The sequence below is a fragment of the Podarcis muralis genome, chromosome 7 (assembly GCF_964188315.1).
Source record: "Podarcis muralis chromosome 7, rPodMur119.hap1.1, whole genome shotgun sequence".
In the NCBI taxonomy this organism is placed as follows: Eukaryota; Metazoa; Chordata; class Lepidosauria; order Squamata; family Lacertidae; genus Podarcis; species Podarcis muralis.
In genome coordinates this window covers 5419884-5446764 of record NC_135661.1, presented here as the reverse complement: position 1 = coordinate 5446764, position 26881 = coordinate 5419884, and the positions used below count along the sequence as shown (strand labels likewise).

Sequence of the window (26881 nt, the reverse complement as noted above, 5' to 3'; positions counted from 1 at the left end):
CTCCTCTCCTCCTCCTCCCCCCAAACCCCCCACCTCCCCTACACAACCCTCTCAGATGGGGAGGGTGGTAAACCTGGGACTTAAGAACACAAGAAGAAACTTTAAAATCGAAAATGCATAAATAAACATTAAAAAAAGAAGATAAGAAGAGCTGGGTGGATCAGGCCAAGGGCCCGTCTAGTCCAGCATCCTGTTATCACAGCAGCCAACCAGATGCGCCAATGAGAAGCCTACAGTACATGCAAGATTCAAGCACAAGAGCGCTCTCTCTCCTCACCTGTCGTCTCTAGCAACTGGTATTCAGAAGCATTGCTGCCTTCAATTGTGGAAGCAGAGCACAGCCGCTGTGGCTAGTAGCCATCAATAGCCCTCTTCTCCTCCATTAGTAGTAATAATAATAATAATAATAATAATAATAATAATAATAATAATAATTTATTTATACCCCACCCATCTGCCTGGGTTTCCCCAGTCACTCTGGGCAGCTTCCAACACAATATTAAAATACAGTAATGCATCAAACATTAAAAGCTTCCCCAAACAGGGCTGCCTTCAGATCTCGTCTAAAAGTCTGGTAGTTGTTGTTCTCTTTGACATCTGGTAGAAGGGCATTCCACAGGGCGGGCACCACTACCGAGAAGGCCCTCTGCCTGGTTCCCTGTGACTTGGCTTCTCGCAGTGAGGGAACCACCAGAAGGCCCTTGGTGCTGGACCTCAGTGTCTGGGCTGAATGATGGGGGTGGAGACACTCCTTCAGATGTACTGGACTGAGGCCGTTTAGGGCTTTAAAGGTCAGCACCAACACTTTGAATTGTGCTTGGAAACGTACTGGGAGCCAATGTAGGTTTTTCAAGACTGGTGTTATGTGGTCTCGGCGGCCGTTCCCAGTCACCAGTCTAGCTGCCACATTCTGGATTAGTTGTAGTTTCCGGGTCACCTTCAAAGGTAGCCCCACATAGTCCAAGTGGGAGATAGCCAGAGCATGCACCACTCTGGCGAGACAGTCCGAGGGCAGATAGGGTCTCAGCCTGCGTACCAGATGGAGCTGGTAAACATTAATTTGTCTAATCCTCTTTTAAAGCCACCTTGGTCGGTGGCCATCACTGCCTCCCACTGGAGTGAGTTCCACAGTTGAACTAGGTGAATCCACTAGGTGAGTAAGTCCTTCCTTTTATCTCTCCTGAATCTTTCCGTATTCATCTTTATTGGATGGCCATGAGTTCTTGTGCCATGAGAGAGGGTCCCATTCAATCCAGTACGGCCCCAGACCACAGATCTCATCCCCATGAGCATGGAACAGCCCTCCAGGTCTCACTTTGGGGCTTTCCACAAGCATCTGATTGGCTGCTGCGAAAACAGGATGTTGGAAAAGGCCAGGAGGACTCCGCTGCTCAGCGCCTGGGGGCCCCAGTCCTGCCACTCACCACTTGGCCCAGGGCAGGGCCTGATGGGCTCTATAAAGGACTGCTGCCACCGCTGCTGCTGAGCAGAGAGGGCTCCGTTCAGTTTAGTTTTTGTTTAAATTGTTTAAATTGCTATTATTTTTTACCTACCGTATTTTTCGCTCCATAAGACACACTTTTTTCCTCCTAAAAAGTAAGGGGAAATGTCTGTGCGTCTTATGGAGCAAATGCGTAGTCGATCGCTGGCTCCCTTTCCAGCTCCGGCCCCTTGCCCAGGTCTCCATTGCTGAATGTTCTGCAGATGGGGGCCATTTGTTTCCCCAGCGACATGTGACTGGCTGATGAGATTATCTGTCTGGAAACTGTAGTAATGGCTCCCTTTCTTTTCCTAAAGAAGCTGCAGAACTGTGAGTTGAACCCCATAAAAACAGGATTTTCCCCCTTTGCAAAGTAAGCTCAACAACTTTGAGCTGATCCTCAAAAAAGGGGGCTTTTCCCCTTTGCAAAAGAAGCTGCACAACTGTGAGCTGATTCCCCCCCAAAACGGGGCTTTCCCCCTTTCCTCCTCTAAAAATTAGGTGCATCTTATGGAGCGAAAAATACGGTATGTCATTTTAAACTGTGATAATAATGCTGTATTCTTAGTTTGAGATTTTGATTTATGTGGAAATTGTTTCCCATTTGGCTGTATATATTTTGATGTGGTTTATTTATTGTTTATGACTTTTGTAATTATGTAAATCTTGTTATGCCTTGAGCATTGTTTTTTTAAAACTGTGGAAAGGCGGCATACAAATAAAAAATGATGATGATGTTGATCTTGTTCTTATGTTTAACGGAGTGGGGAGCGAGGGCTGTGGTTCTCCTGCCTGGCTCATGGCCTTCATGGAGCCACTTGAATGGCTACTGCAGGAAACAAGATACCCAATTAGATAGGTCTTTTGCCTGATCCTGCAATGACAAACCTAGACAGCATCTTAAAAAGCAGAGAATCACCTTGCGAACAAAGGTCCATATAGTGAAAGCTATGGTTTTCCCAGTAGTGATGTATGGAAGTGAGAGCTGGATCATAAAGAAGGCTGATCGCCAAAGAATTGATGCTTTTGAATTCTGGTGCTGGAGGAGACTCTGGAGAGTCCCAAGGACTGCAAGAAGATCAAACCTATCCATTCTGGAGGAAATCAGCCCTGAGTGCTTACTGGAAGGACAGATCCTGAAGCTGAGTCTCCAATACTTTGGTCACCTCATGAGAAGACCCTGGAAAAGACCCAGATGTTGGGAAAGATGGAGGGCACAAGGAGAAGGGGACGACAGAGGACGAGATGGTTGGACAGTGTTCTCGAAGCTACCAGCATGAGTTTGACCAAACTGCAGGTGGCAGTGGAAGACAGGAGTGCCTGGCGTGCTCTGGTCCATGGGGCCACGAAGAGTCGGACATGGCTAAACCACTAAACAACAACAGGGCTCTGCTTATGTTCCTTATTTCCAGGTCTTTCGTCCTTGACTGATCTTCACGTAGGATTTTTTTTAAAAAAAATGTCCCTCGTTATAAGGGTTGCTGATTCGAAGAGAGGGAAGGAAGGGGGAGAGGCGGTAGGACATGCCTTCTGCACCGTTCCAGGCCTGAGAAGATTTCAACAGACAGGCAACTGCACGAAACGTGGTAGCAGCTGGTGCTGAGCGCAGCCTCCCCCCCCCCCCTCCAATGACAGAGAAGCTCATTTGTCAACTCCGGGTTCCTCCGCTGCAAACGGAGCCACGCTCAGTAAATATAAATCGCAACATCTGTTCCATGCTGCTCTCTGGCACAGATCTCGCTCACCCACCCGTCCTCCTCCTCCCCGAAATAGCACACACACACACACACACACACACACACACACACCCAAACAAACAAACACACACACACGCTTGGAGCAAGCGACAAAGATGGAGGCTCGGCCTCTTGGCTACAGACAACAGAACCTGCTGACTCCATCACCATCCAGCAGCCTCCCTGTGGTACAAGGTCTGGATCAGGGCTGCAAGGAACAGCTGGTATTTGTATTGTGGTGTGTGCTTCTGCAGCGAACTTATGTTTATTTTTAAACAGGCGTTTGGACCCGTGGCACGGCGCACTGGCACCATTAACGGGGAGGTTAACCCCGTGGCTGTAGGAAGGCATTGCCGTTTCATATATAGCTGCATGCAGTTGCCAGATTAAGGGAAGTCACCGCACCACTCTGTCCTGCCTGGAGTCCTGTTCTGGCCATGCCATGGTTCCAGGAGGGTATTGACAAGCTGGAAGGTGACCTTAAGAGATTTGAGAGCGGGGCCAAAACTAACAAAGTGGATTTCAGTAGGGACAAACGTAAGGTTCTGTGCTTAGGCAGGAATAGTCAGATGCACAGATGTAGGATGGGGGAACCCCCTGGGCTTGTCAGCGGTGCATGCGAAAAAGATCTACAAGTTCTTAGTACACCACAAGCCAAACACAAGTCAACAGTGTGATTCAGCAGCAGCAGAAACTAAACATATATATTTCTGAAGGAAGTCTTTAATATTTAATGCTGTATTGTTTTTAACACTCAATTGGGAGCCGCACAGCTGGGGAAACTCAGCCAGATGGGCGAGGTATAAATAATAAATTATTAAATTATTATTATTATAAACCAAACAGCAAATGCAATTCTAGTTTGAGTCAACAGAAGTCTAGTGTCCAGATCAAGGGAAGTAATGGCATCTCTCTATTCTGCCTGAGACAATGGAGAAGCAATAGGAGAGCCATCTTCAAGCATCTGAAGGGCTGGTCCATGGAAGATAGAGCAAGCTTGTTTCTCCTGCTCCAGAGGGTGGGACCCAAGCCAGTAGATTCAAATGACAAGAAAGGAGATTACAACTAAATGTTTGGAAGAACTTTAGGAGGGTAAGGGTTGTTCAACAGTGGGGTGGTCTCCCTTGGAAGGTGGTGGGCTCTCCTTCCTTGGAGGTTTTTAAGCAGATGTTGGGTGAACATCTGCTGTGGATGCTTAAGCTGTGATTCCTGCATTGTCGGGTGGCGGACGAGATAACCCTCTCAACTCCACAGTTCTACGATCCTATAAATAGTGTGCCTAGTGAGTTGTTAAGAAGAGGGTTCAGCACTTACACATCACGTTGAGAAAGATGTTTCCAGATGCTAGCACCACTTTCTCACGCGTTGCTCTGTCGTAAATCCCCACGTGGCACTCATAGGGGCCATTGTCTGAGATACGGACTTCAGGGAGCCTGGAATTAGAAAGAAGAGGGGAAAACAAAGGTGAGAAGAGACAGTGCAAATTATACGGCTATGGACGGACCTTCCGATCTGCCCTGTGGTCCCCGGAGGAGGGTGATTTACCCTGTGCCACCCCTGGGGTTCACCCACCCTACCTCAGATCCATCCCTGAAACAAGTTGGGTGCAGGGCTGGCTTTTTGGCTTTTTAAGGTAAAGGTAAAGGGACCCCTGACCGTTAGGTCCAGTCATTGCTGACTCTGGGGTTGGCTGAGGGAGCCGGCGTACAGCTTCCGGGTCATGTGGCCAGCATGACTAAGCCGCTTCTCGCGAACCAGAGCAATGCACAGAAATGCCATTTACCTTCCCACCTGAGTGGTACCTATTTATCTACTTGCACTTTGACATGCTTTTGAACTGCTAGGTTGGCAGGAGCAGGGACAGAGCAATGGGAGCTCGCCCCATCGCGGGGATTTGAAATGCCGACCTTCTGATTGGCAAGTCCTAGGCTCTGTGGTTTAGACCACAGCACCACGCACGTCCCTGGCTTTTTAAAGGGGTATTTAAATTCTCAAAATTCCTCTTAAATGTTAGGGGTGCTGGTTGCTGCTCAGAGTGGCTTCTCTGAGCACAAGGGAGCAGTTGCTAAGCAGGGGGAGTTGTTCACAAAGGGGCACCCGCACCCTGCAGGATCAATGCCTCCCCTCAACGGCTGTTGAGCAGAGGTACTAATCCTGCATGTTGAGATGTCAGGCAGGAAGGAGAGACGTGGCTTAGGTCTAGCTTCTCCTGGGAAGATGCACACTTAGTCCTGAAGATCTCGGCCATTTTTGCATCCTGCCTGCTTCTCCCTCTTGCCTGATGCCACACTCACTGACAGTCACAGATCACACTGGACCAATCCGACTCGACTCGAAGTGATCTGCAGCTGCATGTACCTGACTCAGTTGAAGCCGAAAGCTTGCATGCAATGCACAGCCCCAGTAAAGCAGCAGCTAATTCTACAGTGTAGCAACCTCAGATATGCAGGTGACACAACCTTGATGGCAGAAAGTGAGGAGGAATTAAAGAACCTTTTAATGAGGGTGAAAGAGGAGAGCGCAAAATATGGTTTGAAGCTCAACATCAAAAAAACAAAGATCAGGGCCACTGGTCCCATCACCTCCTGGCAAATAGAAGGAGAAGAAATGGAGGCAGTGAGAGATTTTACTTTCTTGGGCTCCATGATCACTGCAGATAGTGACAGCAGTCGCGGAAGACGCCTGCTTCTTGGGAGGAAAGCAATGACAAACCTAGACAGCATCTTAAAAAGCAGAGACATCACCTTGCCAACAAAGGTCCATATAGTGAACAAACAGTCACAAACTTTTTATTGATAATAATCAGCTAAATAGTTTGAGGATCTATACAACTTTGTAACATGCAGAAAACAGCATTCTTAGAGAAACCAAAGACTGGAACTGAGGGAAGTCGGGGGGTGGTGGGTTTTCTGGGGGAGGGGGGTGGGAGGAAAAATGGGGGGGGGAACAAGGATGATATGTTTGTGGATAATATGTCTTGTTATAATTTTGAATAAAAACAATTAAAAAACAAAGGTCCGTATAGTGAAAGCTATGGTTTTCCCAGTAGTGATGTATGGAAGTGAGAGCTGGACCATAAAGAAGGCTGATTGCCGAAGAATTGATGCTTCTGAATTATAGTGCTGGAGGAGACTCTTGAGAGTCCCATGGACTGCAAGAAAATCAAACCTATCCATTCTTAAGGAAATAAGACCTGAGTGCTCACTGGAAGGACAGATCCTGAAGCTGAGGCTCCAATACTTTGGCCACCTCATGAGAAGAGAAGACTCCCTGGAAAAGACCCTGATGTTGGGAAAGATGGAGGGCACAAGGAGAAGGGGACGACAGAGGATGAGATGGTGGGACAGTGTTCTCGAAGCTACCAGCATGAGTTTGACCAAACTGCGGGAGGCAGAGGAAGACAGAAGTGCCCGGCGTGCTCTGGTCCATGGGGTCACGAAGAGTCGGACACGACTAAACGACTAAACAACAACAACAATGTCTTAGGATGTGAACACAAGAGATGCTCTTGCCTCCCCCCCCCCAGCTGTGCTCATGATATCATGATTGCAGTAAGCCAGAAAGTGGATTGGATTGTCTTCATTGTCAAGGTATCAGTGCACAATTTTCAAGCTCCCCACCCCAGCCAACAGCTTGCTGTTCTCTACACAGACTGGCATCAGCTTTCCAGGATTTCAGGCAAGAGATGTTCCCAGCCCTGCAGGGAAATGTTGTTGTGGATTGAACCCGGGACCTTCTGCATGCAACACGAAAGTCCCCCCCCACGAGACACATCCTTTTCTTCCCCCATGGCCCTTCTTCATCTCCACCTCCACCTGCAACTGTTTCGCCAAGTAACATTTGCAAAAGAGAGAGACAGAGAAAGAAACTCTCTCTTGCAGGCTTCTGAATGCAAACAGAAGAGAGAGCGAGAAATTAGGGCAAACTCTTGGATGCAAGAGAATTCTCTGTGGAAGTTGGGAGCAGGGGTTAAGCTGAGAGAAGCATTGATCTCTCTTCACCTCGATGCTCTGGCGCCTGACACTTCTCTGCTCCAGTATTAAATTCATCATGTGACATAACTTTAAATTAAAAACTGGTCTGAAGAGAGGGGAGGGGAAGAGGTAGTGGGGGGCCCAGAGAAGGCCATCAGGGGGAGAGCAACAGAAAATCAAAGTGTCCCTACCTTGTCGCAGAGTCCAATTTGGAACGGGAGCTAAAGAACGAGCCTCCACGGACAGCAATCATGAAGGGCTCCTTGGTTGGAAAAAGACAGATTGATGGGATCGGGCTTCTGGTGGGCCCCTGATATTATGAGTTAATCAAAGGATGCTGGCACGCTGGGGAGGCCGAGGTTTCAGGAGGACAGATGCAGAACTCCAATTACAACCTCACAAGAAGAGGGAACTGGTGGCTTTCTTGGCACAGGGTGAGAGAGGGCTAAGGAGACCAGAAATATATTGGGCAGAACTGGGAGAGAGAACGGAGGAAGAGGAGGAGGTGTTGGCCAGGGTGTAGAGCTTGAAAAGCACCGGTACCTTGATAATGAAGGGACATGGCCCCGGGTAGAGCATCTGTGTTGCATGCAGAAGGTCCCCCAGGTCCAGTCCTCAGGTAGGACTGGGAATGTCTCCTGCTTGAAGATCTGGAGGGCTGATGCCAGTCGGTGTAGACAATGAAGGAGAGTCCACCACCTTCCAAGGTCTTAACCATAGCATTTTTAGACTGTACACCACAGTTGGCATGAAAACACGATGCTGGACTAGATGGGCCTTTGATCAGATCTGCAGAACGTTTCATAAGAACTTGAGAAGAGCTTGCTGGATCAGGCCAATGGCCCATTTAGTCCAACATCCAGCTCTCACACCAACCAAATGCCCATTCTGGGAAGCCCTTAAGCAGATTCAAACACAAGAGCTCTCTTTCCACCTCCTGTGCTTTCCAGCAACTGGGATTCAGAAGGATGGATGCCTCCAGCTGTAGAGGCAGAGGATAACCATTGTGGCTAGTAGCCATCAATTTATTTATGAATTTATCTATCACATCCCCTCTTACTGACCCTTTTTCTGAACTAAAACATCCCAAATGCTGCAACCTTTCCTCCACCCCCTGATCCTTTTGGATGCCCTTTTCCAACCCCCCCCCCCAACTCTGCGATATCCTTTTTGAGGTGAGGCACCGTGATGGGATGAGCTCCCGTTGCTCGGCCCCAGCTCCTGCCAACCTAGCAGTTCGAAAGCACGTCAAAGTGCAAGTAGATAAATAGGTACCACTCTGGCGGGAGGGTAAACGGCATTTCCGTGCGCTGCTCTGGTTCGCCAGAAGCAGCTTAGTCATGCTGGCCACATGACCCAGAAACTGTACGCCGGCTCCCTCGGCCAATAAAGCGAGATGAGCACCGCAACCCCAGAGTCGTCCACAACTGGACCTAATGGTCAGGGGTCCCTTTACCTTTACCTTTTATCCAGAGCTGGACGTAATATTCCCAACGGGGGTTGCACCATAGATTTGTAATGCCATTATGATATTGGTAGTTTCATCCGCAGTTCCTTTTCTAACAATCCCCAGAGTGGGATTTAACCCTTTTTCACAGCCGATGCACACTGGGTCATATGTTCCTAAGTATTTTTGGGGTGCTTCCCCAAGGGGAGACAGCATTCCACTTCCCCCCCTTGTGTGGGCCATCGCTGAAAACTTGAGCCGTGAATTTCATTGGCCTTCACTTGACATTATTCCTGCCTCCCTCCTGTAATCTTACCTCCCCACAGAGCTGCCTCCTTGCTAAAGTGGATTAAGTAGGCAGGAGAACATTTTTTTCCCTGGGAATTGAGTACCATCGATCGGCTGTCTGGTTAGTAGTCAGTATTCAGATAACCGAGGGAGGGGGAGAGAGAGATATGTCAGGGGGGGCTGGGACGAGGCTTCTTTTTTTCACTGGCGATGGGGCTCAGGGATCAATAAACTATTAATAAACTGCAGAAGGTTTTAAGGAGAGATCTGTGTAATGCAGTTTAGCAGCTGGAGTTTACCAACACTGACAGCACTTCAGAAGGGTAAGTAATTGTGTTATTGGAAGGAGGGGGGAAGAGGCACAGGGGGAAGAGGTGGAGGAACCAAGGCCACTGGTGGATCAGGGATGGGGACAGATGCTCACCGCAGCAGGACCAACCACCTGCAACCAACCACCTAGCATTTGTGGGGGAACAGAGCTTCAGCTGAAAAGTTTTGGAGCTCAGGATTCTCTCTCCCTCCCCACTCCCATTCCATTAGTCCACCAGGCCTTTGTGAACAGGCCAGCTTTGGCACTAGAGACCTCAGACTTTAAAAAATGGAATGGGGAACCTGTGGCCTCTCAAATGTTATTGGACCACAATTCCCATCAATATCACTAACTGTTGGCCATGCTGGTGAGTGTCAGAGTCCAGTGACTCTTAGGGAGGCACAGGTTCCTTATCTCTGAACCAGACCATCACTTGCTCTCGTTGCCCCTAGCAGCTTCCATCATAACACTTGCCTTCTTTTAATGCTGGGATTGAGAACCTGCAGATATTTAGATGTTGCTGGACTTCAGCTTCCACCATCCCAGATCTTTCTCCATGTTGGCTGGGTCTGATGGGAGTTGGACTCCCGTAACATCTGGAAGGCCACAATCCCTCCATACCTGAACTAGACTCACTTGGCTTTATTGCCTCCAGCTGCATTATCTTAGCTCTGCCTTCTTTCAATGCAGGCATGGAGAACTGTGGCCTTGTGGAAGCTGTTAGATTCTGACTCCCATCAACCCCAACTGGTGACCACACTGACTGATTGAAGTCAGGAGTCCAGCTACATCTGGAAGGCCACGGGCTCCCCATCCCTGAACCAGACCACCACTTGCCTCTTCTGTCCCATCACAACTCTGTTTTTATTTAATTCAGGGATGGGGAACCTGTGCCCTCTAATCCTTGATGTTCTTCATCTACAACTCTCCTCCTCCTCCACCATTGGTGATGCTGGCTGAGGTTGAGTGTTTGGAAGGTCACAGGTTCCCCCATGGGCTGTGAGTCAGGTCAGGGGGGCTTTGTCCTTCCTGAAGACCTCAAATTAAGCCAAATGACCAAGTCTATCTAGTCTGATGTCAGGGACTGGCTGGATGAGGAGGAGTGGTGGAAGCTGCCTGACCAAGATCCTCCCTGGGAAAGCAGAAGGGAGAGTATTTGGATCCTGCCTCCTGGTGGTGGGAAACTGGTCACACCCAAAGGAGAGGAGGCTGGGAGCTTGGAGGATGATGAAGAGGAGGAAGCTCCACCACAGAGACTTTGCAGCTCCACCACAGAGCCACACCAACAGTTTCTCTGCTGACAGCCTGCAAGTCCCCCCTCACTCCCAGAAAAAGGCATCTATTGCATGTTAGCGAGCAGAAAGCCAGGCAGAAATAGAGAGGGTCCCTTGGGGCTTGCCGTAGACAGAGGGAGGGGCTTGGCACAGAGGGGTAGGGAGTGAAGGGAGAGCTACAAGCCAGCCTGGGCAACTGCTTCCTCTAGACAGGAGCAACCCTTAGACATCTCAGTGTGTTCTCTGTTCTTGATTCCTTAATAAAGAAAAAAACTATAAGTTAGCTGGTGTTTCACTGATCTGTGAACAACCTGTTCTCCTTGCCGGCTCCCGGACACCTGAAATCATCTATCCTTCCAGCTTCGGTGCCCTAGCTATTACTGAGTTGCAACTGCCGTCATCCCTGTATGATTGCTTAAGCTGGTTGGGGATGATGGGGGTTGAAGTCCAACAACATCTGAGGACCGAAGGCGAAGGGGTGTGTGTCCTCACCCCCCCCCATAAGTCTTTCACTGAAGAGGCACTACCAGTGATTGAAATTTCAAGTGTTCTTCATGCAAATCGTACGCTTTCCTACTGAGCTACAGCCTTTCTCTCTTTCTCCCTTTGGAAGTCTGATCTCAATAAGTTGTCAGATCAAAGCAACACCCGTCGCTAGACAGCCTCTTGCACACCCCCGCCCACTCTAAGTTAGCCTTGCAAACTCAGAGCTGTGGATGGTGTGTGTTACTTAAGCTACTTTGAAAGTTACTCCTTTGAATCTGAGCCACAGCTGAGGATGGGCTAGAGAATTTTGTTCCGTCTTCTTTCCACAGCAAACTGGCCCAAGACGATTCTCCTGAAGCGGCTGGAAAAATCGGAACACTATGATTCTATGATTTTATGATTTTGTTAGAGAAAAGATGCATGTGGGGGGAAATCAATGCTTTATGGAAGAATGCACTGAAAAAGTGCATTTGTCGTCAGGCTGCCATGGGCATTCTCTCTCCAAGCAGCCAGAATGTCTGCAAGCACATTTCGTGACATCACAGCACCTCATTCAACAGCCGCACCAGGAAAGCTGGTGTACCCTTGTGTGTCTCAAGCCTTTTGCAGCTACAATGCAACTCCTGTTTATCCCTTCTCCTCCTTTTTGGCAAGGCCTGTGAGGTTTTCAAAACAGCTGGCGTTTTTTCGGTCCCTGCTCCCAGCTCCATGGGATGCAAATCAGCCACTGTATCTGATTTAAATATGTTGGGTTGATCCAGGCATCTCTGGCCGTGGCCAATTAATCCACCAGATGAAGGCAGAGATGAGATTCTGGGGAAGGAAGGCAGGAAGAGGGGAGCTGGTTTGCCGGAATCGGAGCATGTCTCGTTGCAGAGCCGAGAAGGCTTTATTGCTCCATTTAGTGGGTGTTGAACTCTTCCCCCCCCCCAAAGCCTTTAAAAAGCCATTAAGAGCTTCCAACCAGCCCCACCACCCCATCCCCTTCTCCTCTCGGCTTCCAAGGCGGATGCAATCATAAAATCATTCCGTGGGATGAACACATCCAGAGATGGGGGAGATCAAAGGATGGTTGAATAAGAAACGCAGATTGGACAAGATGAGCCACTCGGATTCAACGTGCTGGAAAGGTTGGCAATTTGGGGAGGGGGAGGAGAGGGGGGGTAAAGACCCTCATCAAGGAGGATGGAAATGACACACAGGGTCACATCCTGCTAAAAACAAACAAACAGGCAACATGCCCCAATCTCCGAAGCGAAGGAGCTCTTGGCTGGCAATTATGGCACTCCCGAGTTAATGTTGTTATAATTAGCTGCGCTGCGCAGTTCATTACTAACACCTCGTTGCATCGGTGGCAGAGTTCCAGTGACCCGTTGGGATGGAGGACAGGTTCCTGCCGGCTGTGCACCAAGGGGGTTCTTCTCGACTCTGTTCCTCCATTTCAAGGCAACCTCATCTCTCCCGAGGGGAGCGAGTTGCCACCATGCTGCAATGGCTTTCATTGCAGAAGAACATCAGGAGAGCCCAGTGGGGCTGGATCAGGCCAAAGGGGGCCCGTACCAATAATTATGCATTGCCATTTATTAAATTTATATACTGCCCTTTTCCAAAGATCCCAGGGCGGTTTACAGCATCAAAACACAAAATACATAACACAATCGTAGAACTGTAGGGTTGGAAGTGAGGCTGAGGATCATTTAGTCCAACCCCCTGCAATACAGTAATATGCAGCTGTCTCATACGGGGATCGAACCCGAGACCTTGGTGTTATCAGCACCATTCTCTAACCAACTGAGCTATCCATAATGTAACATAACAACAGCGAAATCAGCATATCCCTTTCCCCAGATGCATTTAAAAAGCCATAGATTGTTTCATTGGCCCAAGGCCTGGGAGAAGTGTTTTTGCCTGACACTTAAAGATATGCAACAAAGGAGCTAGGCAAGCCTCCTTGGGGAGTGCATTCCACAAGTGGGGGGCCACCACAGAAAAGGCCTGTTCTCATGTTGCCGGACCTTTCGCAGAGGAGGCACACAAAGAAGGACCCTGTCAGATTCTGACTGCAGGGCCTGAATCGGTCCATAAGAAGAGGCTGCTGGATCAGGCCAATAATCCATCTTGTCTAGCATCCTGTTCTCACAGTGGCTAACCAGATGCCTGTGGGAAACCCCGCAAGCAGAACACGAGCACAAGAGCCCTCTCCCCTTTTGTGGCTTCTAGCAACTGGTATTCAGAAGCATTGCTGCTCCAACTGTGGAGGCAGAGAATAGCAATCCTGGCTTGTTGTTTAGTCGTTTAGTCATGTCCAGCTCTTCGTGACCCCATGGACCAGAGCACGCCAGGCACTCCTGTCTTCCACTGCCACCTGCAGTTTGGTCAAACTCATGCTGGTAGCTTTGAGAACACTGTCCAACCATCTTGTCCCCTTCTCCTTGTGCCCTCCATCTTTCCCAACACCAGGGTCTTTTCCAGGGAGTCTTCTCTTCTCATGAGGTGGACAAAGTATTGGAGCCTCAGCTTCAGGATCTGTCCTTCCAGTGAGCACTCAGGGCTGATTTCCTTAAGAATGGATAGGTTTGATCTTCTTGCAGTCCATGGGACTCTCAAGAGTCTCCTCCAGCACCATAATTCAAAAGCATCAATTCTTTCGGCGATCAGCCTTCTTTATGGTCCAGCTCTCACTTCCATACATCACTACTGGGAAAACCGTAGCTTTACCTATACGGGCCTTTGTCGGCAAGGTGATGTCTCTGCTTTTTAGCAATCCTGGCTAATAGCCATCAGTAGCCCTCTCCTCCTCCATGAATTTGTTTAATCCTCTTTTAAAGCCCTCTAGATTGGGGGCCATCACTGCCTCCTATGGGTGAGTTTCATCATTTGGCTAATCACTGATCCTGTGGGGCATGGGTGCTTCTTTCTAAGTGGCCTTCCTGCAGGAATGTGATTTGTGAAGGGAGATCTCTGCCTTCCACCAACAACCACACAGAAGCACTTCATTCTGTAACTTTTTGTTGCCATTCCCTCTGGTTCCTTACACTAGACCAGGGGTCAGCAAACTTTTTTGGGAGGGGGTCGGTTCACTGTCCCCCAGACCTAGTGTCAGGCCGGACTGCATAGATGTGCATTGCGGCGGATGGGGCTTCTCTCTCCCCAGCCCCTCCCCTCCCCCTGAAGAAGAAGAAGAGGAGTTTGGATTCGATATCCCGCTTTATCACTGCCCTAAGGAGTCTCAAAGCAGTTAACATTCTCCTTTCCCTTCTTCCCTCACAACAAACACTCTGTGAGGTGAGTGGGGCTGAGAGGCTTCAGAGAAGTGTGACTGGCCCAAGGTCACCCAGCAGCTGGATGTGGAGGAGCGGGGAAGCAAACCCGGTTCACCAGATTACGAGCCTACTGTTCTTAACCACTACACCACACTGCCTATCTCCTCCACTGCTCTGCCTGTGGTTTGGAGCCAGTGGTGGTGGTGGCGCCTCTCCTTTTTGGGCCAGCTTTCCTGGGCGCCAGGTGCAGGGCCAGCAGGCATGCCAAGCTCCAGCCCACAGCGCGGCCATGGGGGGAGGCCGACTGGCGGGTGGCAAGGCTTCCTACCAAAGCCCAGCCCCCTTCCTATGCAGGGTGGGGATAAGCCAGGAAGAGGGAGGGAGGGAGGAGACATCGCAGTGGTGAGGGGGGGGGATGCAAAAAAAAATGGCGCCCGAAAAAAAATTGGGGGGAAAATGGCGACCACACCAATCCAAGCGGCAATTGCAGAACCATTTGCGGGCTGGATCTAGCAGGCAATTGGGCCTGATCCAGCCCGCGGGCCTTAGTTTTCCGACCCCTGCACGAGACAGTGGGACCTAGTCCTGAGTAAAAATGCTTCAGATTGTAGTGTTAGGCTGCACAGTTACTTGGGAGCAAGCTCCATTGAATGCAGTGGGACTTACTTCTGAGTAGACAGTGTAAGTCTTAATTTACACCCCCCCATTTGTTTTTCGAGATGTGCCGGGGAGGAAAAAAGGAAAACCAGGACATTCTGGGATCAAATCAGCAACCAGGATGGCTTCTGTGTTTCTGGGACTGTCCCTGGAAAATCAGGACACTTGCAGGGTATGGAGAAAGTGGGATATAAACTTAATAAACAAAGGAAATTGGGAATGCCTTTGGCCCTTGTCTTTCGCTGGCCTAACAACCTCTCCCTCTCCCTTTCTCAGGGTAGGAATCTAGGCCTTAGGGTGGTGAAGAAAGAAGTTTGCTAACGTTGCACTCCTCTCTCCTTTTTCTCCTAATAGTTCTCTGAAGCTTTGATTTTCTTTTTTGTGTGGACTTGATTTGTTTATAGAGCAACATCTTCACCTTAAAAGGGAAAACAGCCGTGGCAAAGGAACCCTGCCCAGAGCTACGTTTATTCTGCCGACGTTTCGTTAGCGGAGAGCCAAGCATAGTTTATCTCAATGGCACCGAAGGGGGAATGGATTTTCTTGCTGCAACTTGGGCTGGGAGTTTTGCGGGTAAGCTGAGCTGAGTGGGCTTAATGAGATCCGGGAGCATACGTTATCAACACAGCATGCCAAGGAAAGGCAGGGGGAGAGAAAGAGAGAGGGAGGGAGGGAGGGAGAGAGAGAGACTACATCGTGTGTCCATAAATCCAAAATTGGGGTGGGGAGACTTCAACCACCGCAAAACAATTTCCAGTTTAAAGCTTCCTCTTGGATGGCTGAACTGCACTTCCTCTCCTCCCAGTAAAAGAAATCTGGCTGTTTAAGAGAGTGTTGCTGCCGCTTACATGAAAGATGGCCCACAAGGGAAAGAAACAATGTCCCAGCTATGCTGGGCTCTCCACGTGTCTCCTAACAGCAGCCCTGCTATGGATATTTTATTATTAAATTTGTATACCACCCTTCATTGGCTGATTATTGTAACTCACTCTACGTGGGGCTGCCCTTGAGACTGACCCAGAAACTCCAGCGGTTGCAGAATGCCGCGGCGAGGCTCCTTACGGAGTCCTTGCCATGGGATCACATTCATCCAGTGCTTTACCAACTGCACTGGCTCCCGATGGAGTACAAGATCAGGTTTAAGGTGCTGGTTTTAACCTTTAAAGCCCTATACGGCCTAGGACCCTCGTACCTACAGGACCATCTCTCCTGGTATGTCCCACAGAGGAACTTACGGTCTTCAAATATAAACATCTTGGACAGGGAGGTTAAGCTGGCCTCAACCTGAGCCAGGGCTTTATCGGCTGTGGCCCCGATCTGGTGGAACGCTCTGTCCCAAGAGACTAGGGCCCTGCGGGACTTGACATCTTTCTGCAGGGCCTGCAAGACAGAGCTGTTCCACCAGGCCTTTGGCCAGGTGCACTCTGACTCCCTCCTCCTGTAATCCTCATAGCACTCTAGCCCAATGGTTACCATTAATTTGATTCTGAATTGATTTTAGAATGAATTGATTTTAGAATGTATTTCAATTAATTGATTGTGATTTTATGTAAACTGTGTTATTTTTACTGTTGTTAGCTGCTCTGAGCCCGGCTTCAGCTGGGGGGGGGCAGGATTTAAATTATTATTATTATTATTAGTAGTAGTAGTAGTAGTAGTAGTAGTAGTATTCTCAAGGTGGCTCAGATAATAAAAATACAAGATTAAAAACACAAAATCTGTAATAAAATCAAGAAAAATAACCAGTGACCCCCCCAACCCCCTTCCGCAAACATAAAAGGATATAGGATGTTCAAAGACCTGGTTGAAGAGGAAAGCTTTTGGCTGGTGCCTAAAGGTGCATAATGCAGGTGCCAGGTGAAAAGCCCTGCGGAGAGCATCCTTGGGGAGTGCCTCAGCCTTATCTGGATTGAGCTTGTTGGCTCTCATCCAGTCCATTAGCAAGGCAAAGCAACACAGTCCAGCACATCCAACGCCACACCGGCAGATGTAAAAGAGAAGTAGAGCTGTGTGTCCTCTACATATTGCTGACAACGTACTCCAAAAACTCTGGATAACCCCACTCAGTTGTTTCATGAAGATGTTAAACAGCATAGGGGATAAAACTGAACTCTGAGGAACCCCATATTGTAGGATCCACAGGGCCAAAGAACAATCTCCAAGCATCACCCTCTGAAAACGTCTATCCAAGTAGGACCGGAACCACCACAAAATGGTGCCACTCGCACCCCTAATTCAGTCAACTGCTCCAGAATGATATGGTGGTCGTTGGTACTGAAAGCTGCAGAGCAACTGAGGAGTCTTAACAGGGACACATTTCCCCTGTCTCCCTCTCAACAGAGGTCAGCACACAGGACAACCAAGGCCGTTTTGGTGCCAAAACTGGGCCTCACAAACTGATTGAAATAGATCTAGAAAATCAGGTTCAGCTGCTCCAAGGTAACCTGGTGAGCTTCATGGCTGAGTGAGAGATTCGAACCCGAGTCTCTCCCAGGTCCTAGTCCAGCACTCAGATCACGACATTACACTGGTTCTACAATAATATTCCATAATGAATAATCCATCTCCAGCCCTTGGTTTTCAATTCAACCACTTCAATGTGATAGAAAGACGATGATGTAATTTAATTACTGAACCAGGGATGGTGTATTGCACACAGGACAAGCTGGTGCCTACGTAGCTTTTGATGTCTTGAGATCAGCCGGGAAGGGCTTTTCACCAGCAGTTTGTTCAAATTAGCACCCTCCTTCCCCCCCCGGCACCCTTAAAGGGAACTGTCAACCGGTAGCTTATTTTAATGGGCACGCCACTTTCCTGTTAAAGCTGTTGCCATCTGTTCCCGCCCTTAATTACCTGAGCACTCAAAAAGGAAGAGGGGAAGTTATTCACCATTTCTTAGAAAGGAGTGAAAAAGGGAAATGATGAACAGTGAAGGGGAAAGATGGATGAGAAGGAAAATCCATGGGAAGGGTTGTAATTAGAGTCCTGTGATGCCTACACGTGACCCCACAGAGAATTCTTCTAAATACCTCCTCTTTTTTTGCACTTCTCTGTATGCTCACAAAACTCACCCACTACAGTAACTTAATGACCACATGCCAGAGGCAATGGTGGCCCAGCAACAATGGATGGAAATGCTACTTCTGAACATCCCACTCTATCCACTCAAATGCTTCATCCAGGGATACAAGAAGCATCATCAAAGTTCAAGGACATATTCCAGCAACACAGAAAGACTCAGGGAGGATATGAAGTGTCCAGAGGAAAGGACCAGATGGACAGGTTTGGAAGGCTACATTCAGATTCCCAGCCCTGTCTTGAGGAATCTGCCTGCTTAGATCCTTTTAGAACACTTATGGGTGAACTCTTTGAGAGACAGAACTGACACTCAAGCAACAAGGCTCTCAGTCCAACTGTAGTTGGACAGAACTTCCAGGTCCTTGCTAAGGGACCATCTGGCTGTTGTGTTTTTTTGAAAACTGTGATTCTTAGAAAACCTTGTCCTAGGAGCATCCTATGGAGGAAAACATTGGGACCCAATGAAGACCCAAAAAAGGCAGCCTTCTCTTCTCCATTTCATCTCTTCACTGCACCTAGAAGTAGGAAGGACTGTAGCTCAAGTGATAGAGCACCTGCTTTACATGCAGAAGGTTCTAGGTATGATCCACAGTTGGGCATGCACTCTGGACTCTAACAAGCTGCAATGTGTGCAGAGGAGGGTGACCAAGATGATCAAGGGTCTGGAACTGTGGAAGGAGTTGGATAGGTTTAGCCTGGAAAAGAGGAGCTTAGATAGTCATCTTCAAATATCTAAAGCAGAGCTTTCTGAACCTTTCAAGTTGCTGGCACACTTTTTAGACATGCATCCTTTCGTGACACAGTAATTCAGTTTTACTAGCAAACCAGATGTTAAACTAACCCATTCCAGCCCCTGGAGGAGCGCAGGGAGCATTCGTGTGACACACCTACACACTGTAGCCTACACATTAACGTGTCGCGACATACATTTTGGAAAGCTCTGATCTAACATGAAAGAGGGAGAAAGCTTATCTTCTCCTGCTCTGGAGGGCAGGACCCAAACCAATGGCTTCCAGTTACAAGAAAGGAGATTTGGTATAAGGCAACTTCCTATGTTCCAAAGTTCAAAAGGGTTTTTTAATGGACATATGGGAGTTTGAGGAGGAGGAGGCTGTAGTGTGCCTGGGGAAAATTTTATAACCTTCTATATGTTAGAGAACTCTCTGATCACTCTTCTGAGATTTCCTGAGCTCAGGGTGTTTGGGGGTCTTCAAAAGTCTCCAAACACAAACCCAAGACACAAATTTGCATTAAGAATCGTATAGATGAATATTTAGGCTGACTTTCAGAGCGCCGGAGAAACTCTGGCTCATTCTGCCAGGGCTAACTGAGCTATGGGGCGTGATTTTGTGGGCACAGCATCCTCAGTGACTGCTGGTGCCCACTGGCACCGCCGGGGCAGAAGGCAGGAAGCCCAAGAGAAGGTGGAACCAGAGCCACTGACAATCCAATCCAGTTTTGTCCCCATCTTCCTCCTCTTCCCTGCTGAGTTATACAAGGGCAACACTGAGTCTATAAAGGGGGAGGAAGCTGGAAGCTGGGGCCTTGGCAGGACTTCCAGAAGCCGTGTCATGGCCGACTCTGGGGTTGCGGCGCTCATCTCGCTTTACTGGCCAAGGCAGCCGGCGTACAGCTTCTGGGTCATGTGGCCACCATGACTAAGCCGCTTCTGGCGAACCAGAGCAGCGCACGGAAACGCCGTTTACCTTCCCGCCGGAGTGGTACCTATTTATCTATTTGCACTTTGACGTGCTTTCGAACTGCTAGCTTGGCAGGAGCAGGAACTGAGCAATGGGAGCTCACCCTGTCGCGGGTATTTGAACCACCAACCTTCTGATCGGCAAGTCCTAGGCTCCGTGGTTTAATCCACAGCGCCACCCGCGTCCCCATCCCTGTATCTAAGCATCCTCTATAAACCTTGGAAAGAGCCAGTTTTCACTAAATCGGAGGTGCCCCTCCTTCCATCTCTAAAAGAGGACAACCCACTTGTTCAGTTCCAGCAGAAGCAGAAAGGACCATTTGCTAACACGGCCCATTTTTCACCCCCAAGGAAAGCAGCAGCTGCTTAGCAGCGATCCTTCGCTTGCAGCACCGAAACCATCTGCACTGACCAGAACTAAGTGCCCTGTCTCCGCCTGTTCACTCCAAGCATATCTTTCTCGCTAGGGAAGACTTTCCTGCCAATCTGGAGGCTGACTTAGGACTTTACGGCTGGTCTTTTAAACCCTTGGCAGGATGCCTGCCTGAAGTTTGACCCAGTGTAGAGTTCTGCATACCGTTACAAAAATTGTATTATAATGATGATTACCAGAGCTATTTTTCTAGAAAAAGAGGTGCTGGAGCTCACCTTGAGCACCTCCCTTGTTCTCTTAGAGTGGCAATGGCACTCACCTGAAAGGTGACAGAACTGACTTCCAGTGAGTTCCGGCTGAAAAAAAAGCCCTAATGATAATGAGGATGATTAAATAATAGGTGATATGATATGTATAAGGGAGTCCTTGGAGCACCCCACATTTGCCTAACCTTGGCTCCCATAGTTTCAGGTCAGGGATCACAAACAAGAGACTTTAGCCAGGAGATAGAAGCAAAACAGCGGCCTGTAGACCTGATCTTTATTGTTGCAAGAAGACTTCAACTACCACACAAAAGAAGCAGAGAGAAGCCCCGAACAATGATTACATAAGTATTTTAAAGTTTCCCAAAGTTTCCCATAATACATTTCCAGAAGCATCATCAAGACATCATAGCTATGTCACGGAAAAAGGTGTGGTCTCTCCAGGCATGCCCCTGTCACTCAAATATAGTCTTTCACACATACTCCATCACAGTACAAAGGAAAGCATTTACCGTTCCCTGGTCCCTGAGTCAAGTCAAATATACCCCTTTGTCATGTCCCGGCTTCATCCCACTGCCGGGTGGGTAAAAGGTAAAAGTAAAGTGAAATATACTAGGAGTTGAGAGTGGATTTCATGCTCTTTATTCAGCTCATAGTGGTGAGGAGGAATTCCCCCAGAATGTCTGCTTTATATACATTATTTGCACAATGGGCCCCACGTGATTGGCTAATTCTGGGATTCTCCTGTAGGCCAATCAGGTTGCAGATTCACTTCCACCTGGAGCTGGATTGGGTGGCTCCTGCAGACCAATCAGACTGCTGCATTCTGGGTCCTATTGTTCTAGGACCAATCAGACTGCTGCATTCTGAATCCTATTGTTCTAGGACCAATCAGACTGCTGCATTCTGAATCGTATTGTTCTAGGACCAATCAGACTGCTGCATTTTGGATCCTATTCAACTCAGTACATAACACCAAGGGACCCCTGACAGTTAAGTCCAGTCGCGAATGACTCTGGGGTTGCGGCGCTCATCTCGATTTACAGGCTGAGGGAGCTGGAATTTGTCTGCTCTGCAGACAGTTTTTCTGGGACATGTGGCCAGCATGACTAAGCCGCTTCTGGCGCAACGGAACACCAGCACCAGAACAGCCATTTACCTTCCCGCCAGAGCAGTACCTATTAATCTACTTGCACTTTTTGGCGTGCTTTTGAACTGCTAGGTGGGCAGGAGCTGGGACAGAGCAACGAGAGCTCACCCCGTCGCAGGGATTCAAACCGCCGACCTTTTGATTGGCAAGCCCAAGGCTCAGTGATTTAGACCACAGCGCCACCCGCATCCCTATGGAGTGGGAAGGCATTGCGATTGAGATGGTTATCTGACTGACACTCTTGGGGCAGGATATCACCAGTCATGACTCCTTGGGAAGGTCCTGCGGACATGACTGTACATCTCAGGGATTAAGGCTGGCTCACTAACCTCTCCTCTTATACATCACTTCCCTGGGTCCTAAATGCCATTGGAACTGAGAAAATTGATACAACAAAGTGACTTCTTATAAATTTCTAAAGTTTTCCCATTGAATCAGTACATAGATACATTTATCAGTGAATTGTTACATTTGGTAATGTTCAGCAGAGGCTCTTTGTCTTTGTCTTGTAGTGTGGAGAGGCAAGGCTCATGGTGTGTGTGTGCGTGTGTGTGTGTGTGTGTGTGTGTGTGTCTCACCCCCTTTCCAATTTCCCGGTAACAGATAGAAGTTAATCAAAAATTTCACGGCACGGAGAAAGTGGATAGAAGTTCTTCTCCCTCTCTCATAACACCAGACCTGATGAGCAACCAACAAAGCTGAATGCTAAGAGCTTCAGGAAAGAGAAAAGAAAGGATTTCATCAGAAAGAGCAGAGTTAAACTGTGGAACTCTCTGCCACATGAATGGGCTTTGAAAGAGCATTAGAAAAATTCATGGAGGAGAGGGCTATTGATGGCTACTATTCATGATGGCTGTGTTGTGTCTCCACAGTCAGAGGCAACAATGCTTCTGAATCAAAGTTGATGGAAGCCACAGAAGGGGAGAGGGCTCTTGTGCTTGAGTCCTGCTTGAGGGTTTGCCCATTGGTCATCTGGTTGGCCACCTTGAGAACAGCATATTGGACTAGATGAGCAACTGGCCTAATCCTGCAGGCTCTTCTAATAGCAGCAGCAATGATTCTGCAGTCCAAATAAAGCACGCATGAATATTTACTTAGCTGACAGGCAGGAATCCAGTTAGTTACCAAGGGAGATCTGGGAAGGGGGGGCAGCGGTCCTGCGAGGACAGGGGACTGGGAAGAAGGGAATGATGTCATCAAGGTGATTCATTGATACAAGCATGTCTCTCTCCACAAGATGTTCTGCCAGCGCGTCTGGTTCACCGAACACAGTGTGGGATTCGGAAAGGTTGGAAGGAATCTCAGAGTCGCTGTCAACAGAGTGAGCATGATCTGCTCGGTTTGACCCAAATATAGTAAGCAAAGGCATCCTGGCAGCCACCCCACCTAAATATTGGCATGGAGACTCGGCTATATACGTGACGGCAGAAAGGAGGGCAAAGCTGTATTGAAACAGACACTGAGAGAATGTGAGAGCCACGGGTGACTTTGAAAGAGGATTAGACACATAATAGTCGATGGTAATGACAGCTTGGGAAAGGACCACGTTTGGGTCTTGCTTGCAGGTTTTCCAGAAGAGGCATTTTGTTGGTCACTGTAAGAACAGGATGCTGGGTGAAGGAGCACCTTGGTCTGATCCAGAGGGCATTTATCTTCTTACATGTAGCCCATCTTCAGCCCTAGGGTGTCCATTCCACTACTCTGATGTTTCAGAAAGAAGAAGAAGAGTTTGGATTTGATATCCCGCTTTATCACTACCCTAAGGAGTCTCAAAGTGGCTAACGTTCTCCTTTCCCTTCCTCCCCCACAACAAACACTCTGTGAGGTGAGTGGGGCTGAGAGACTTCAGAGAAATGTGACTAGCCCAAGGTCACCCAGCAGCTGCAGGTGGAGGAGCGGAGACGCGAACCCGGTTCACCAGATTACGAGTCTACTGCTCTTAACCACTCCACCACACTGCCTATCTCCTCCGCTGCTCTGCCTGCTCTGCCACACTGGTTAAAGATGCATTTAGCTTAATTTCAAAAGAGGAGGCTGAGAGGAGCATTGATAGCCATCTTCAGATATCTCAAGGGTTATCACATGGAAGAGGGAGCAAGCTTGTTTCCTCCTGCTCCGGAGGGTAGGACTTGAATCAATGGCTTCAAGTTGCAAGAAAAGAGATTCCAACTGAACATCAGGAAGAGCTTTCTGGCAGGAAGAGCTGTTTGGACAGTGGAATGGTCTCCCACAGGAGGTTGTGGGTTCTCCTTCCATGGAAGTTTTTAAGCAGAGGTTGAATGACCATCTGTCATGGATGCTTTAGGTTTTCTTTAGGAAGTCCCTATTTTCATCAGAGAAATGTAGGAGGGTACAAAGTTCTAGTGTTCTTCTAAAATACTTCTTAAAAGGTAAAGGGACCCCTGACCATTAGGTCCAGTCACAAATGACTCTGGGGTTGCAGCACTCATCTCGCTTTATTGGCCGAGGGAGCCGGTGTACAGCCTCCGGGTCATGTGGCCAGCATGACTAAGCCGCTTCTGGCAAACCAGAACAGTGCATGGAAACACCTTTTACCTTCCCGCCGGAGCGGTACCTATTTATCTACTTGCACTTTGAGGTACTTTCGAACTGCTAGGTTCTTCCACTCAGGTTCTGCTTGTTGGTTTTCCCTTGGGGCCACCATGAGAACAGGATGCTGGATAATAATAATAATAATAATAATAATAATAATAATAATAATAATAATACAGTGGTACCTCGGGTTAAGTACTTAATTCATTCCGGAGGTCTGTTCTTAACCTGAAACTGTTCTTAACCTGAAGCACCACTTTAGCTAACGGGGCCTCCTGCTGCCACTGCAGCACGATTTCTGTTCTCGTCCTGAAGCAAAGTTCTTAATCTGAAGCACTATTTCTGGGTTAGCGGAGTCTGTAACCTGAAGCATATGTAACCTGAAGTATATGTAACCTGCGGTACCACTGTAATAATAATAATAATAATAATAATAATAATAATAATAATAATAATAATAATAATATATTATTTATACCCCGCCCATCTGGGCGGCCAGCCTCTGGCCTGATACAGCAGGCTTTTCTTATGTTCTTCAGCTCTCAGTGTGATGGGAGGAGAAAAAGTTTTCTCTCTCTGCAATGCATAATTTTACATGCTGCTGCTATCATTTCGTTGCTTGAAATCCTGCATGTATTGATCAAATTTTTCTTGCAGAGGCTTTTCCTTGGCACTCAATAACTATAATGTGGAGTCAAAGAATGAGAAGAAATATATATATTTTTCCTCTCGGCTCCCTCTCTGAAGCCTTAGTTTGCTTGCAATTCACACTCTCAGTGTCAGCTTCACACTCTCCCTGCCCTGACATCTCTCTGCACTGGACAGCATCAGTGCAAGAGCCATGGCTGTCCCTGGGAGTTTGCTTCCCTCTCCCCTTCCATGCTCAGCTGTCATGCTCTGGAACAAGGAGAAGATGATGCGAGACGAAAGCAGGGGGAGAGGGCGAGCAAGCAAGTGTTGTTTTGCAGGCAAGCAGGGGAAACAAAAGATTTCTCAGACAGCTGCAGCCATCAACAAGGAGGAAGTTGAGCACTGATGCCTTGCCCTCGCCAACGCCACCAAGCAGCCAAATTCAATTGGCTCCACAGTGTTGTGTCAGGGTGGATGGACCTGTCAATTCAGATTTCTCATTTTTCCAGCCGCAAGTTCAGCTAGCCCCATTAGGGGTTAGGGGTGGAGCATCTTCTTGCCATGCAGAAGGTCCCAAGTTCAAACCCCAGAATCTCAAAGTGGGGCTAAAGATGCTGCCTGTCTAAAACTCTGGAGAGCCAGTGCTGATCAGTGTAAACCAGGCATAGGCAAACTCGGCCCTCCAGATGTTTTGAGACTACAATTCCCATCATCCCTGAGCACTGGTCCTGTTAGATAGGGATGATGGGAGTTGTAGTCCCAAAACATATGGAGGGCCGAGTTTGCCTGGTATAGACAATACCGAGCTAGGGGGACGAGCTTCCTATGTTTTTATAAGTTTGCAATATTTTAATATATACCGTATTTTTTGCTCTATAAGACTCACTTTTTCCCTCCTAAAAAGGGGAAATGTGTGTGCATCTTATGGAGCGAATGCAGGCTGCGCTGCTATCCCAGAAGCCAGAACAACAAGAGGGATTGCTGCTTTCACTGCAAAACGATCCCTCTTGCTGTTCTGGCTTCTGAGATTCAGAATATTTTTTTTCTTGTTTTCCTCCTCCAAAAACTAGGTGCGTCTTGTGGTCTGGTGCGTCTTATAGAGCGAAAAATACTATATATATATATATATATATATATATTCAGAATCTTGTGGATATTTCCCCTAATATACACATATTTACAAGCAATCTCCCTCAACTCAATGTATCTTTGTAAGATATTTTCATCAATATATGCATTTTTATCCACACTTTACCCTCATATGTTAATATATATTATTATTTTGCAGCAAAGGGCAGCCAAAATGATCAAGGGGAGATGGAGCAGGGTTACCATAGGTCTAGAATTTCCCAGACATAGCCGGAATACTGCAGTCGGGAGCAGTGTCCGGGTGGAAATCGCCAAAACATCCGGGAAAATCCGGCGTACGGCAACCCATGTCGGCAGTGACGTTTTGGGCAATTTTCCTTAACAACAGCTCAAAAGCTTCAATTTTCTTTCGATTTTGCCAAAACTTTTTTTATAAAAAAAACCCTATATGAAGCTCAACAACTTTTGTGTCCAGATTTCCCCTTTTTGAAACATGGCAGCCCTAAGATGGAGGAATGCTTCTATGTGAAAAGGCTGCAGTTTTGGGGGACTTCTCAATTTAGAGAAACACACAAGTAAGATGGAAGTTCATAAAATGATGCATGGCCTGTGGAAAGTGGAGAGAAAAAATATTTTTCTCCCTCTCTCATAAAATGCCATGGGCATCCAATTAAGCTGAGTGTTGGAAGCTTCAGGAGAGATTATAAAAAAGTACCTCTTCACACAATGTGTTGTCAAGCTACAGAACTCGCCGTTCCTCCTCTGCATGACTGGCGATTTTTAAGCAGAGGTTAGGTGGCCATCTGCCATGGATGATTTCATTGAGATTCCTGTGTTGCAGGGGGTTTGGACTGGAGGACGTTCAGGGTCCCTTCCAACTCTATTAAGGAGGCAGCGATGGCCACCAATGTGCATGGCTTTAAAAGAGAAATGGACACATTCATGGGAGGATAAAGGTAAAGGTAAAGGGAACCCTGACCTTTAGGTCCAGTCATGACCAATTCTGGGGTTGCGGCGCTCATCTTGCTTTATTTGCCAAGGGAGCCGGCGTACAGCTTCAGGGTCATGTGGCCAGCATGACTAAGCCGCTTCTGGCGAACCAGAGCAGCGCATGGAAACGCCGTTTACCTT

General features: G+C 48.0%; 1 protein-coding gene across 1 annotated transcript in view; it reads right to left on the bottom strand.

Moving 5' to 3' along the window:
- Positions 1 to 26881, bottom strand: part of IGSF21 (immunoglobin superfamily member 21) — a 251973-nt gene that overhangs the window by 53153 nt on the left and 171939 nt on the right. Inside the window, exon 4 of the mRNA XM_028741566.2 lies at positions 4531 to 4649. Coding sequence (XP_028597399.1) covers positions 4531 to 4649 — 119 coding nt within the window. The remainder of the gene's footprint in view (positions 1 to 4530; positions 4650 to 26881) is intronic.